This window comes from Augochlora pura, chromosome 2 (genome assembly GCF_028453695.1).
Source record: "Augochlora pura isolate Apur16 chromosome 2, APUR_v2.2.1, whole genome shotgun sequence".
NCBI classification, from domain to species: Eukaryota; Metazoa; Arthropoda; class Insecta; order Hymenoptera; family Halictidae; genus Augochlora; species Augochlora pura.
Window position 1 is genome coordinate 1548720 of NC_135773.1, and position 13625 is coordinate 1562344.

Sequence of the window (13625 nt, forward strand, 5' to 3'; positions counted from 1 at the left end):
ATCGATCAATATTCTCGCGGGGTAAAAGTTATTGCAGCAGCGGTGGTAATTAAAACTCCAATTACAGATTATTTTCCCCGGAGGCAATCCGAGTTTTTTTTATCGCCACTGTTATTTGTAACTCATTAAAGCGGCGAACGCTCGAAGCCGTGTTAAAAAGTGATGAAACTGTGTTCGTCGAGATTTCGATTCATTCGAATGACTTTATAGGGAAGCATCGTTGCGTCAGGTAATCGCGGAACGAATAATTGAAAAATGCGCGATTACAATAAATCCGTCATTATAGGTAAGGGTTGTTGTTCGAATAAACCGGGGACCGCCCGTTTGGTATTTCGATTACGCTCTCGATGAGGGGGGGGAGAGCGCCTCGGTGAAAGATGCGTCGCGCGCGCACGCCGGAAAATTTGGGGCTAGACCGACGCGTTTCTACGCAAAAGCTGCGCATTACCGTGCGAGACTCTATTACACGCACGGGAGTCGTAATTCCCGACAAAGCGAGACCAATATATTCTTTGACTTCATTACACGGGTACTTGAACGCACGATTCATTTACCTTGCTGCATAATTTCGTTCCCGCGGGGACCCGGCTCCGACCGAATCAAAGCGAAAATTCGACAAAACCGGGAATTTAACAAGATCCATCCAAATGGCGAAGACAGGGATTTGGATTAATGACGAGTCCGTTTCTTATTCCACGGACGATTCGATGAAATAGAAATGTTCGCAAATATGTTCAACAAACAGCTGCAAACCCTTTTAACTTTGCATCTATGACTAGACCACGGAAAATAAAAATTTTGTTCGACGATTCTGTGAAATGAGAGCTAAATGAAAATTTGTCTCTTCTTTGAATAATTTCGAACTATTGAAAGTAATGTAACAGTGTTCTCATCAATTTTTGAGATGAATACACAAATTAGTCAGGGAAATTTTTAGAAAAATTTTTAGAAGAATATATGTAATATTCGACAGCACAAAATATATTAATATTACAGCAACCGCGATAAGCAATAAAAACATTTTCTATTGTTTGTTTCAGTAAATGCTTGTATAGAATCGGTGATGACTGAAAATTCAAACAAGGCGGAAGCGAATAAGTGGCCGCAAACCCTAAACATCGGAAGTCACCGACTTCCTTCGACAACCCTAAAGAGGGACGGTTGATCAGGCATTCCTCGCAGACGTTCTACAGAATCCGGGATGAACAACAAACGGCACAGAGAGAGAGAGAGAGATACTTACATAAATCACCCAATCCTTGGGCGAGTGAGCGTTCGTGCCGCACATGTAGAGCCGATTCCCGTCTGCCATTGGCTGGATCACCCTTATGTGATTCCGGCAGTCGAAGTGCTGCAAAGGAAGGGGAAGAAAATTGAATTTTCGGTTTGATACGTGGAAAGAAACGCGGCGCGAAGCGGGGACGGATGGAGTGCGTGTGGGCGGATGGTAGGCGACGAGGACAAGAGCTTCATGCGCGGGCACGGATTTTTCGGAAAAAATTATTTCGAGCGGGATCGAGACGAAGGGTTTGTTCCGTGATCGATCACATCGGTCCCGTATTTCGGGCGAAATCGCCGGCCGCGCGAGAAATAAATTGGTTTTGTCGTCACGTAGAGAATATTTGCGTGGACCTTACACCTCGGCGCCGGTGCGTGACACCGTGAATACGAATGAACCGGCGATAAGCGGTCGGCTTGCTAAAACGAATGAACACGAGCGCGCCAATTTTATGCCGTTCCTTGCGATTCTCGCAATTATCGAATCGAACACGCTAATTACAAAGTGCTCGATTATAAAATCTCCCTAGATTCGTTCGATGCCCGTCGATCGCTCCTGCGAATTTCACACAATTTTCGTATTCCGCAAAGCCGAAGATTTTTATTTTTCAACGAGGACATTGCAGAGTTATTTGTCGTTATGCTGGTAATTATGAGGAATCACAGGACACAAATTTAACTAATCGTAGTAACCGACCAGCGTGTAGAACAAGGATGAGAATTAAAATTACAAGGAGTGCTTAGCAGTTAGTTCTTAAAATTGAACGCGAACACTGATTTTAATACTTCTTTCGAATTAACTCGAATTCTGTTGTGAGGGCACATTAGCTTGGTTATTAGCATCCTTCTGGTAAAGACTATAAAAAATCTGAAACTGTGTGTTTATACTACTTGTCACGATGGATCGACTTAACAAAGAACATTTGTGGCTAAAGACTTCGAAACAGTTTCGTGAAATATTACAAGATGCGGCTCAACGAAGACGGCTCATTGCGCATTGATCGATCATTGTTTGCGACGCACAGTTTCGTTGAAGGAAGACAGAAAAATTTCGCCCTCTGACAGAGTCGAACGCACCCGTTAGATATCAAATTTCGTAGTCTATTCTTCCGCAGCGGTGGAATTGAAACGTACGGTCCATTAAACGTGATCTCTTTTTCCCCCGGTCTCGCGGCCGCGTTTATTTTACATGAAAAACGAAGAATAAAACAAGAGTAACGAAGGCATTGTGTTACAGGCGCCTTCAAATGAACTCGAATTACTTTGATTCACAAAAGAGTCCGCCGATTCCACGCGCACGCCGCCCGGCGTCGTTTCTTTCCGACTTTTATCGAAAATATCATACGCTGCCCTCAAACGACCGTTTCTCTGTTCGCTTTTAATTGCGCCTTTAATTCGGATCTCGCCGCGAAATACAACTCGCCTCCTTTCTCTTTGAATCGACCGAACCCTTGCGATCGTCAAAGTACAAAGTACAGCGCTTCGTTTCGTTTCTCTTCCCTTTGCCGGAAAAATCGAAGAACTACCGAATCTTTCCGCATTCTGTCGACGGTTCTACTCGACTTCAATTGTTCGCGTTCGCGAGTCACGTCCCCTCTTGCCTTTGCCTCTCTTATCGCGAGCGTTAAGACGCCGTTAGTCGAAATTTCTTACGGCTTCCAATAAGTTTCAGGTTTCAAGAGCGGCTACTTTGGTCTGTATAGATTAACCCCTTGCCATACCGCGAATCTCTCAAAATGCCGTGCCAAACTTGGTCGACGGAATGGTTGCTGGAGGCGCCGAGAAATGGGGCTCGAGTGGTGCAATTTGAAACACATTACCTTACGACTGAGTTACATAGTCCCACTCTCGTATTTACTTCACACGATGAAAATCTTTGAAAATTTAGATAAATTTGAATAAAAAATTTGTAGAAATACTTTAATTATTGCATATAATAATAATAATAAACACATCAGAAATAAAGATAACACGTTGCTTATACGAGGACATATAATCCCATTCAAGAGAACCAAGAATGGACCCGAGCTGACCCGAGACTAGGATCACGAGTCAGACTCGTGTTATTTATGTTTGGCACCAAATGTCGATAACGAGTCAGACTCGTGATATTTACGTTTGGCACCAACTGTCGATAACGAGTCAGACTCGTGATATTCATGTTTGGCACAAAAATTTCATCACGAGTCAGACTCGTCAAAGTATGGCAAGGGGTTAATTAAACGTTGCTCAAAGAATGCGTGCAGGAACTTGGAATACAGCGGATATTGAAGGGAGGTGGAAACGATACAACATTGAATTTTCCACGAAAAGGGTTATGCTTACCTCGGACTTCCCTTTGGACACACAGTTTGCCACATTGCTTGGCTCCAGGTTCAGCACGTCCCTCTGAAACAGAAAAGAAACGGAAGGGTTACTTCGGTTCGACATGACAGCACGTAAAACAATGCTTAATCAAAATTCTTTCATTGGCGATCTGTACAGTGTTAACTAACTCTACAAAATATTAAGATGTTGACAAACTTTGCTAAATCTGTGTAATATCGTCGATTTCGAGTCGTCGAAGATCTTGTAAAATTTACTAATCCTTTCTGAATAGCATCCTTCGATTGCTTTGATGACCGAGAGAGGACGCTTTCTCATGCTAACCGAATCAGACAGGCGCCACTGTCACCTTTCAGCCGAGTTGATCAAAGAAAACTGCGCCGAAGCGTTGTCATCGTCAGTAACGGTACACTCCCGACCGTTTCGAATCCCATTAGCAAAGCCAGCGCGCCGAAACGGCGAAGTTTCCGATTAAAAGCAGAGCGGGAGATTAAATTTGGCGTGCCGTCGGTAGTCGGGCGGAAATAGGGCGATCATGAGGAACACAACCGTCAAACGACCCCGTCAGACTCAATTACAACGCACACTCGGCGCGATACACTTTTCAAACTTCGTTAACCCCGTCCATTCGACGGTGTCGTCCTCGAACGACGAGGGATTCGGTGTCAAAATTCCCAAAAAGTTCCCAAAAAGTACCCGAAATGTTCGCAGACAATTCATAGCTTCGTGCGATTTTTATAAAAATCGGTAATCGCATTTTTTCGAGCTTGACGAGTAGCTATAATTTGCCAATATTTAGCTACAATTACATAATTAATAGATTGCGGGTCTTTATGCAAAATATAAAAGTTATCTGCATGAAATGAAAATCTACGAAATAAGTTTAGTTGAAATTAACGCACCAACGTTCTTAGTTTCTTTGATTTTTTCACTATTTTACAATCGCCATTCTTTCTTTCTCACGAGTGCATAGAAGTCGCAGTATAATAAGTATAATAAGTAAAATATGAAATTTAACCCTCTGCACACGATTGGCGACTCTGAGGCACCACTAAAATTGTTCTATTACGTTGCAAAATCATTTTTGTAACAATAAGGTTTAGATTTAAAAAATGATCAAGTAGTAAAACCGTTGGGAGGAGTCAAAAGAATAAATTTTGTATGCATAAAAATTTATTTTGTTAAATAGAATGGAAATACCACGAACTAGAAAAATGATTTCAGATTTACAGTTAAAATGACTCTAAGTGCAGAGGGTTAATATAAGAACCATGCAGAATACTTGAAAATTTCAAATGACATTTTGTGCTCTGAGATGTGTAAGTGTTACTACTACAGCAGCAGCATCATCATGGTGGGAAATTCAATTTCGGCATTGCCATAATTACGAGTCTTCCGAGGAGGCGAGGAACGAAAGGATTCGCCGGCGTAGAATGGTCTTTCGCACGCTCGTTTCACAGCCGCGGTTCTCGCCTGGCAACCGGTTCTTCGTGTTCCTTTCTTCTGGGCACGACCGCTCGACACGGCCCAGCCACGGCCTCGGAGAGGTGTCACGAGTGCATGCTTCACATTTCGCAAGCGGGAAGAAGAGGCCGCCGGCACTCGTGTCATTGTGCGGCTCGCGACGCGACGGCGGTGTAGACGTCGAAGACGAAGGCGAAGATGAAGCCGACGTCGTCGTCGTCGTCGTCGTCGTCGCGACTCGGTAAATGCGGCATGTGCCATACACTCGCTCGCCTTTCGAAAGTTTTCTGCTGCAAATGCGCCGCGGAATAGGGTCAGCAGACGGAGACGCGCAATAGGAAGCTCGAGGAGGCATCAAGCCCCGAGACGTATCTCTTCTCGCGATCAACCTACTCTTTGATGTGTCGACTGCCGATTCCGGGACACGCCGCTCGACTTTTCCTAATAAAAGTTTACCTTGCCGACGACCGTGTTTGGGGCACGATGCTTGTTTCTCTCGGCTTCCCTTTTGAAACGGCGCGGATTTTTGGTTGGGGACGCGTCGATGGTAAATTCGCTCGGAAAACTGTTCGACGACAATTGATTGCTGCGACGGTTCTGATAGTGGTTCTTTTGCAATTTCAAGACGTAAATTGTGTCGAATTATTTGACAAATTGGACGTTCTCTATTTAATTGTTTCTTTATCTTTTGTGCGAGGGCAGTAGTGTCCGATATTAAAATGGTTATTTTTTGGAGATAGCACGTAATCAGCAACGAGGAAGAATTCAAGTAGTCTAATTTGCATATTCGTTACTGTATATGTATGTAACTGCGAAATACATTACATATACAGTATCACTATCTATAAAGAAAAATAATAAGATAAATAATAGATAATTGGCTTCACGATAATATCTATTGTCTGATTAGAACAATGCTAATCAATAAATATCTCTTGCAGAAGAAAGTCATAAACGTGTCCTAGTTGCAGTGATCATGACCAACTTGTATTGTCATCCAGATAAAATATATCTACAAAAGTGCAGTCAAGTGCGTAACAACGTATATTATAACCTCGAGCAACAATATTTAAAACAATATTTAAATCTTGGAACCTCGTTTATCTAAACTAATTGAAGGGGCAGCAGTGTTCGGATAACAAAACAATTACTTAGTTAAAGTGATGTTACTGACTTGTAAAATAGATTGGTTCGTATATGGGTCAACTTAGATTGAACCGCTTGCACGTGAAACGTATTTGGATAATTGAGAATTCAGATAATCGAGATTCCCTTGTGAAGTTAAAAAATCAGCGTTGCAAGTGAGCCATCGATTGCGTTTAAATATTTTCGCAAACAAATAATCAATAAATAAATAGATAATGGGCGAATATTAATGTTTGCACGAAATTACCATACAGAGGATTACATACACGTGTTGCTTTTTATGGTAAATATCTTCAATCAATTGAATCTAATCGATTGATCTTCATCCATTGAATTTCAATGAATTACGATATCGTCTTTTAAAGAAGGATTTAAAATAATTTTACAGAAAAATCTGTTCACAATATTGCCGAATCCCGATCCAAAAGTCCTACGTAAAAGATGAGAACGAAGCCAAGCATGGATGAAAAATGTATTGACAGAAGCAGGAAGAAGCAAACGCACGCAGCAATAAATTGCGGTGCAGTATCCGCGAGCACGTTGCGCGTAAACCAACAAGAGAGAAAAAGGAGAGAAAGAGAAAAAGAGAAATAGAGGGAAAAAGAGAGAAAAGGAGGGAAGAGAATCGTTCGTGCCGGCCAGGAGAGATCAAAGATCCGGGGCACACGTAGCGGAGGCTAACATAATTCCGAAAAACGGAAACCGCGGCTCGCAAACCCTTCGGCGATGCATTCGATCGCCTCGTAGGGGCCTCGCCTCCTATCTCTGCTCGCAGAGAATCGTTCTCGCGCGACGGTTGAGGTCGGCGGACACTATCCGGAAAAGGAAGTGGTTCGTTTGCACGGTCAATCGTCCGAAACGCGTCGGCCTTAACGATCGATCTCCTGCGGACGTCGCGTGCCGCTCCCCAAGCCCAGTGTCACGGCCAGAAACGGCGTCGATCCTCGAAATTGTCCTCGTCGAACCCACCGGGGAGAGAGACCCGGAACGAGCCCGGGACGAGCCGAAACGAGCCGAAACACACGGCCGACTCGACAGTGATCTACGACTAATAAATTAACGAAAGAATTGTTTTTGCCGGGCGCACGCGACGATATCTGTTATACGAGCGATGCGGAAGACAGCGAGAGGGAGGACAACGAAACCGCTGAAACTGCAGGATTTCCGGGGCTTCATATGCGCCAGACAGACGTCCGCGGGATTTGACGCACCGCGAATAACTCTCCCAAGGAGGCGGGGCCCGTTTTACAGCCGCCGAGATATTTTAAAGATTACTCGGTCATAACTTGGGCCAAGCCTATCTCGAACTGATTGCTCGGAGCGTTGCTACGTCTTCTTCTGCGACGGTGGACTAAAGCCCGATGGCACGCTGAAAGTTGCTCGAACGTCAACCGGATGCTGTATTTCTAATGAGCTGGCTTTTATGAACCGAAATTTATAGTTTACGCCGCGAGAAATCCGGTTCGAAATATTCAAACGGAAACAGGGGAATTTTTGCAGAATTTTTTACAGAATTTTCGATCGAGTGTGTTTAGACGGATCGAATTGGAGATCAGAATGCCTTCCAAAATATTTGAAAGAATTAAGAGGAAATCGTCAGGATTTAAAAATCCACAAATTCGTAAAAAATGTAATCATGTCACGTTAGTTGTTCTAAAAACAGAAGAGCATCCCTAGTCAAGAAACGATTTCCTTTCGTTCCTTTCGTGCATGTGGCGAGTGCTGCGCCAGTATTTTAATAAAAAAATCGGCTATAGCATAGATACGACAGTTGTAGCATTAAAAAATGGCGAGCAATTTCCATAAATGTAGAAAGTCGAACAAAATTTTATGAGATAACGTGTTTACCATCGGCAAACAGTGCGTTTGAATCGAACTTAATAAATATAAATGCGTATTTTTCATTTCGTATCAGTCAAAGCGAAATATTATTTTGCGCTCGTGAGAATTGGGCTTTTAAAATAAACCTGAACTTTCGGTGAACATTCGCTCTACCTTTACACCAGGAAAATATTAAATAAAATATAACTCTTCTAACAAATGGAATAATTGAAAATGTGAAATAAAGAAACAATAAAAATTGTAAAAGGATAGGAGAACAACGTTAAACGAATGGCAGCCAGTCAACAGCGTGTCCGACCATGGAAAGCCGTTTCTACTTAGCGATCCTCCTCGGTATTATAGTTCTATTAGAACTGTTTTGCCCAGAGAAATAATTAAAACACCGCTAGAGTAATTCAATCTTCCTGAACCAAACGTGTTATTCGGGTCGCACAATCGCGAACACCTCGAGGCTAAAGCGAACCTCTCCAAGGAAACCTTAATGTTACAGGTTTACGAGTTGTTTTTGCGCGGAGAATCATTTCCGTCTCGCTTCTATTGCTATTTTCTGCGCGGCGACATATTTCTCGCGACATCGTGCCGCTTCTTCTCGCAATATTTTACAGAACGCAGACAATTATTAATATTGGATTCTGCGGGCGAGAGAGAGAGCAAGAGAGAGAGATGGAGAGAGAGAGAGAGAGAGGACGTGGCACTCGTCCGAGGCCGGACTCCACGAAATAAATAACTTCAGCCGGAAAAATTGTTGGGCGCACCGTTTCGCGATAAATCGCGCCTTTCTTTATTTTTTTCCCTCTCTCTCCCCGTTATTTTCCCGTTTCCTTTTTTCGCGGCTTTTTTTCTCTCTCCTCTTTATTTACAATGTTTCACGCGTCCCGGACAATTCGCGGTGCTTGATTTCGTAACAGGTTTTCGGCGAGAGCGCGGCAAAATTATTTGTTCGGTCGGAACGATAAAATGAATCTCCTCGAACGGAATTGAATCGGGCCGAGTTGCGGGGAACCCGGGGCGGGAGGGGGGGTGGGGCGATGTAAAATGGAATTCCTGCGAGGAATTCTATTCTACGCTCCGGCACCCGTTTACTGGAAGTTCTGCGCGTGGCAAACTTACGCCGCCGACGCCGCCGACGCCGATTTACGCGCGCCGCGCCGATTCGAAACGGAAATGCTTCGATATTCGACTGCAATTGCGATCGTTAAGCACGCCTCGAGCACGACCGCCGAAAATTTTGATCCGCGGATTCCGCCGGCAGAACGGAATCCACGGGCTACGCCGCGATTGAACGTTGCCAGTGTTCGCTCTACTTAACGCTAACTGATTTACAGCTTAATGCTACGCTAAACAGCTGCTCCAACGAATCTCATCCTCCGATTAAACGTTAACTGTTCAGCTTCTGAATTACCGTTCGAGCGGCGCGGCCATTGTTCTCGGATCTATCGTATTTTTCGCGTAGACACCGATGTTAAGCCTCTCGCTTTGACGAGGTGAATAATTGTGCGAGGTGCGTAGTCAAGTACGAAATATCTTTAACATTGCTAACGCTTGACACTAAATTACAGAACTCTGAAAGTAGTTACGTAATATTAGTCTGCGAAAATGATAATATGATATTTATTCTGATTTTTAACGAGCAAGTTAAATTTTAAGTCTCGCCGCAAATCACGCATATAACTAATATAAAATTCGTAAGTATGTTTTTAGAATCTGTAAAATAAAAAATAAATATGTTACTGAACAAGAAAATGAGACTGTCATTTCAACGGGTTCCATAAACCTAGTATTAAATAACTCTTCTTAGGCGTAAAGATGGCTATAGTTATTATTGATTCGAGGATATCGGCGGTTGAAGCGTAAGATCGAAGACGACAGGTGGTAATTTCCTGTCCGTCGCAGGTAAAATACACCCTGACCAAGTTAACTTCTCGTTAACCAGGCTCGAACGATTCGAAAAGTTAAGTCGCTAGCAATCGTTCCAGATAAGTAAGTAGCCGGCACACGCTCTTACCGCGCTCCATTATTAAACACGTGGCAAAGTACTGCTCTACGAGTAATTACCTTTCTTCCCTGAACAATGGCTTTCTACAAGTGGAAATAGAGCGCCTTTTCCTACGCCTGAAATAATTGGTAGCTTCATTCGTTTTCCTTGACCCGGACCGATTACACGTGCAATTCCAACACGCGTCGCTAACATGCGATGCGTTTTAATACGACGTTTCATCGATACCACCCCCACCCCTCGACCACTAGTATCGCGTTCGTAAATGGCGAATTCCTGTACAAAGTCGGGATCTCGATAGAACACTGTATCGCGTTACGTTTAACTCGGCGATGCTATCGATAGAAAAGATATAAATGCTTAAGCATTGCAAAGACTACTATTAATGGACCCGTATTAATTCATTAGGTCGAGTCATGAATTATTCTTGTTTTAAACTACTCTGCTTCTTATTTTTCGCTTTTTTAACTGTTTTTATATATTTATTGATGCAAAAGCTTGTTTATCCCGGCGACTCAAAGTGGGGAAAATACCTAGCTGCATTATATCATTTCATAAAAGAATTCCCTTCGGTTATCTTTCGATTGTAAAATATGGGAACACAAGCACATTGTTCTTCTACGCATTCTTTCTCATTGTCTGTATCTTACGCGTGATCGACCAGTGCCTCATTGAAATTAACAAGGCATGAAATGCGTATATTTTCATTCAACTTCAATCGACTTGCAGTTAGGCAACTGTTATTTTGCGATAATTATAAATACGAGAAATTGCCGAGAAATATCTTTAGACCCGAATAGAGCAATCCGCGCAGAGAGATTGCTTATTCTTCCCGTGATTAACAGGCGCGCCATCGTTACTTGCTCACCTGCGTCCGGTCCGAGGGTCCGGTGCTCCGATGCACTATAATTTCATAGCGGCCATAGCACTGCATAAATTGTATTCGCGCGTCATGGTTAAATAAATGATCTTCGGGCCCCTCGGTGCGGATCCGTTCGATTGATACATCCACGACAGCGGGTAATCACACGCGTACGATCACACGTACGCTCCTCGTCCCTCTCGCCCCGGCCCTTCCCTCCCTCTCTGTACACGTGATACGCAAACACTCTCGCGCGCCAATAGCACCACCGCGTACGTGTGTAGTCACGAATATATAATGATACATAAACACAGACGCGCCTGTGCGAATCACGCGGTTGCGGGAACGAGTAATAGGACAAGGGGGCCACAGGTGGACGCGCACGCACACGAATGCGTGATCACCTGCAAACGCACGGTGTCCAAACAGTCCTCGGCTCCGCTCCGCTCCGCACCGCTCCGCACCGCTCGGCTTGGCTCGCGAGCTCGCGAGCGATTGTCGCGATTGTGCGATTACACGGTTCTGCTCCTGCGAGCGTGGAATTCTCCAGAAGATCGAGGGACCTTGTCCTTTAGGCGGTCAATGGCCTTCGCCATTTTATTGCGCCCTTTTCAGAGGAATACATAGCCGGAACATTTCTCTGTATATTATTGTTCATAGCTGTTTGACTAGCTCCTAAGACTCAGGATGTAGCAAGTCACGCTTGTAGATACTATCTGTATTTATTATATATAAATTGTAATGCATTATGATACATTAGAATGCACATATTCGTGAAGACACATTATTATGTATTATTATCGCTAGAAAGATTCAGGAAATAGCGTGCTACATCTGTTGCGATAATATGCATTGACATAATGCACATATTTTGGTCACGCTATTACACCCAATTATTCAAGTCACTCTGAAGACTCACGATGAAATATTCGTACTGTACTGTACTATTCATATTGTAAGGTATTCTTCTTAAAAATTATAAATGGAACGCATCTGTTTGATTTGAAGACGAAAATGAAAATGGATAAAGTAGACAAGTAGAACCTCTTTGTCTTATCATTTCTAAAGAATGTATAAATATTGCTGAACAAAACGGGGTTTACTTATCGATGAATATTTAAATTAACAGGCAACGAAAATAAGTAAAAGCGAATATTTTTAAGAACATTAAAAATAACAAAATGTGAAGAATCGCGAAATAATTGTTAGCCGAGGAAACACATTAGCGCGATAACAATTTTCAGAGAGGATCCCGCCGCGTATAAAGATAATCTACTTAAGAACTACGTTACACGTTCGTTCGTTCGGCACAATTATTCTCCAAGTACCGCACACGTGGCTGGCGAACTACTTCGTCTCGAAGTCGCTGATATACGCCTCGCATTTCCTATGCAAAACGACCAAGAAACTATGGTATAGCACACGGCCGAGACCCACGGCCACGTTTCCCCCTTCTGCTCTCCGGCTTTCCATTCACCGCCGATTTTGGGTTAACAGTTTCGTCTGCCGGTTCCCCGTTTCGCCTCTTATCATATGCCCGTTAAGTCGAGACTTTATTAAGTCGAGACCGCCGCGTCGGTCTTTCTATTATCTTTTATACTACTCCGGCTAATAGCTGATTTATGCTCCGGCTATCCGTGACACGGGGATTCCTTGATCCTCGATTCGCTCTGACGTCACTCCCATAATGCCTTATTAGCCCCACGGATTCCCATATATGGTCCGCCGTTCTAATATTACCATTCCATTCCATCGCGCCGTGCCCAGACGACACTAAAATAGCAATATATTTTTACGACGCGAATGAGAAATATCACTTTTCTGGATGTATCCTATAATTGGTTTTTCCGTGAGCATGCTCGGTGAAGGATTATCATTATTTACTCGTTGAAATCTGACGTCGTCGAAATATGAGGACAGTGGTCTGTATTCTTAAGTGATAATAACTATAACGAAATTTTATGTTTCCTGTATTTTAATACCTTTGAAGCTGCAATTTAACCCTCTGCTGTCACACTTAATAAAATGTCCAAATCTTCTTCTCGAGAAAATTAAATCAAAAATTAATTCTATCTGCTTAGAAGTGAGATATCGAGTTTTAATAAAGGAAACAATGTTCTAAAATGTTCAAATTATATTCTCAAATTTTCTTTTTTAAGTCACAGTTATTTTAGAACTATACGACTACGTGCTTCGTATAGGAAGTGCAACAGGGGTAGGTTAAAATAATGTAAAAATTGTGTTATTCTCAATCTACTAAAATTATTAAAGAGATGCAATAAATATTTATTTTGCATAAAGATGCGTAGCCTTCTGATTAGCTAAACGAGATACAAAATATATTCTTTCCTTATATGAATACTACCTGTATTTCAAAGTAATTAAACAAGTATTCTGTTAATTTATTTGTCATTTATATCGAAGGAGTTAAACAGCCCTTAAAGTTGAGGTTGCTAAATCGATAACACTATATAAATGTATCACGTTCTGATTAGAGATTTGTGGCTTTCACAACCCAGCCAGTCGCAGTTCTGTCCTTCGTGGCTTTCGAGTTGTAAGCCGTGTCCTTTTGGAATTATTTCCTCAACGTTTCGCAAGCATTGCAGCCCGGCCTCATCAGTGTGTCTTTCGACCCTCCTGATGAAGCTGGCTGCACTGCTTGCGAAACGTTCGAGAAATAATTCCAAAAGTGCACACGGCTTACAACCGAAA

At 42.9% G+C, this 13625-nt stretch overlaps 1 protein-coding gene across 1 annotated transcript in view; it reads right to left on the reverse strand.

The window, feature by feature from the left end:
• Sema2a (Semaphorin 2a) overlaps positions 1-13625 on the reverse strand; it is a 298531-nt gene that overhangs the window by 24028 nt on the left and 260878 nt on the right. Inside the window, exons 4-5 of the mRNA XM_078192888.1 lie at positions 3604-3666; positions 1244-1351 (exon numbers count right to left, since the gene is read on the reverse strand). Of these exons, the coding sequence (XP_078049014.1) occupies positions 1244-1351; positions 3604-3666 (171 nt within the window). The remainder of the gene's footprint in view (positions 1-1243; positions 1352-3603; positions 3667-13625) is intronic.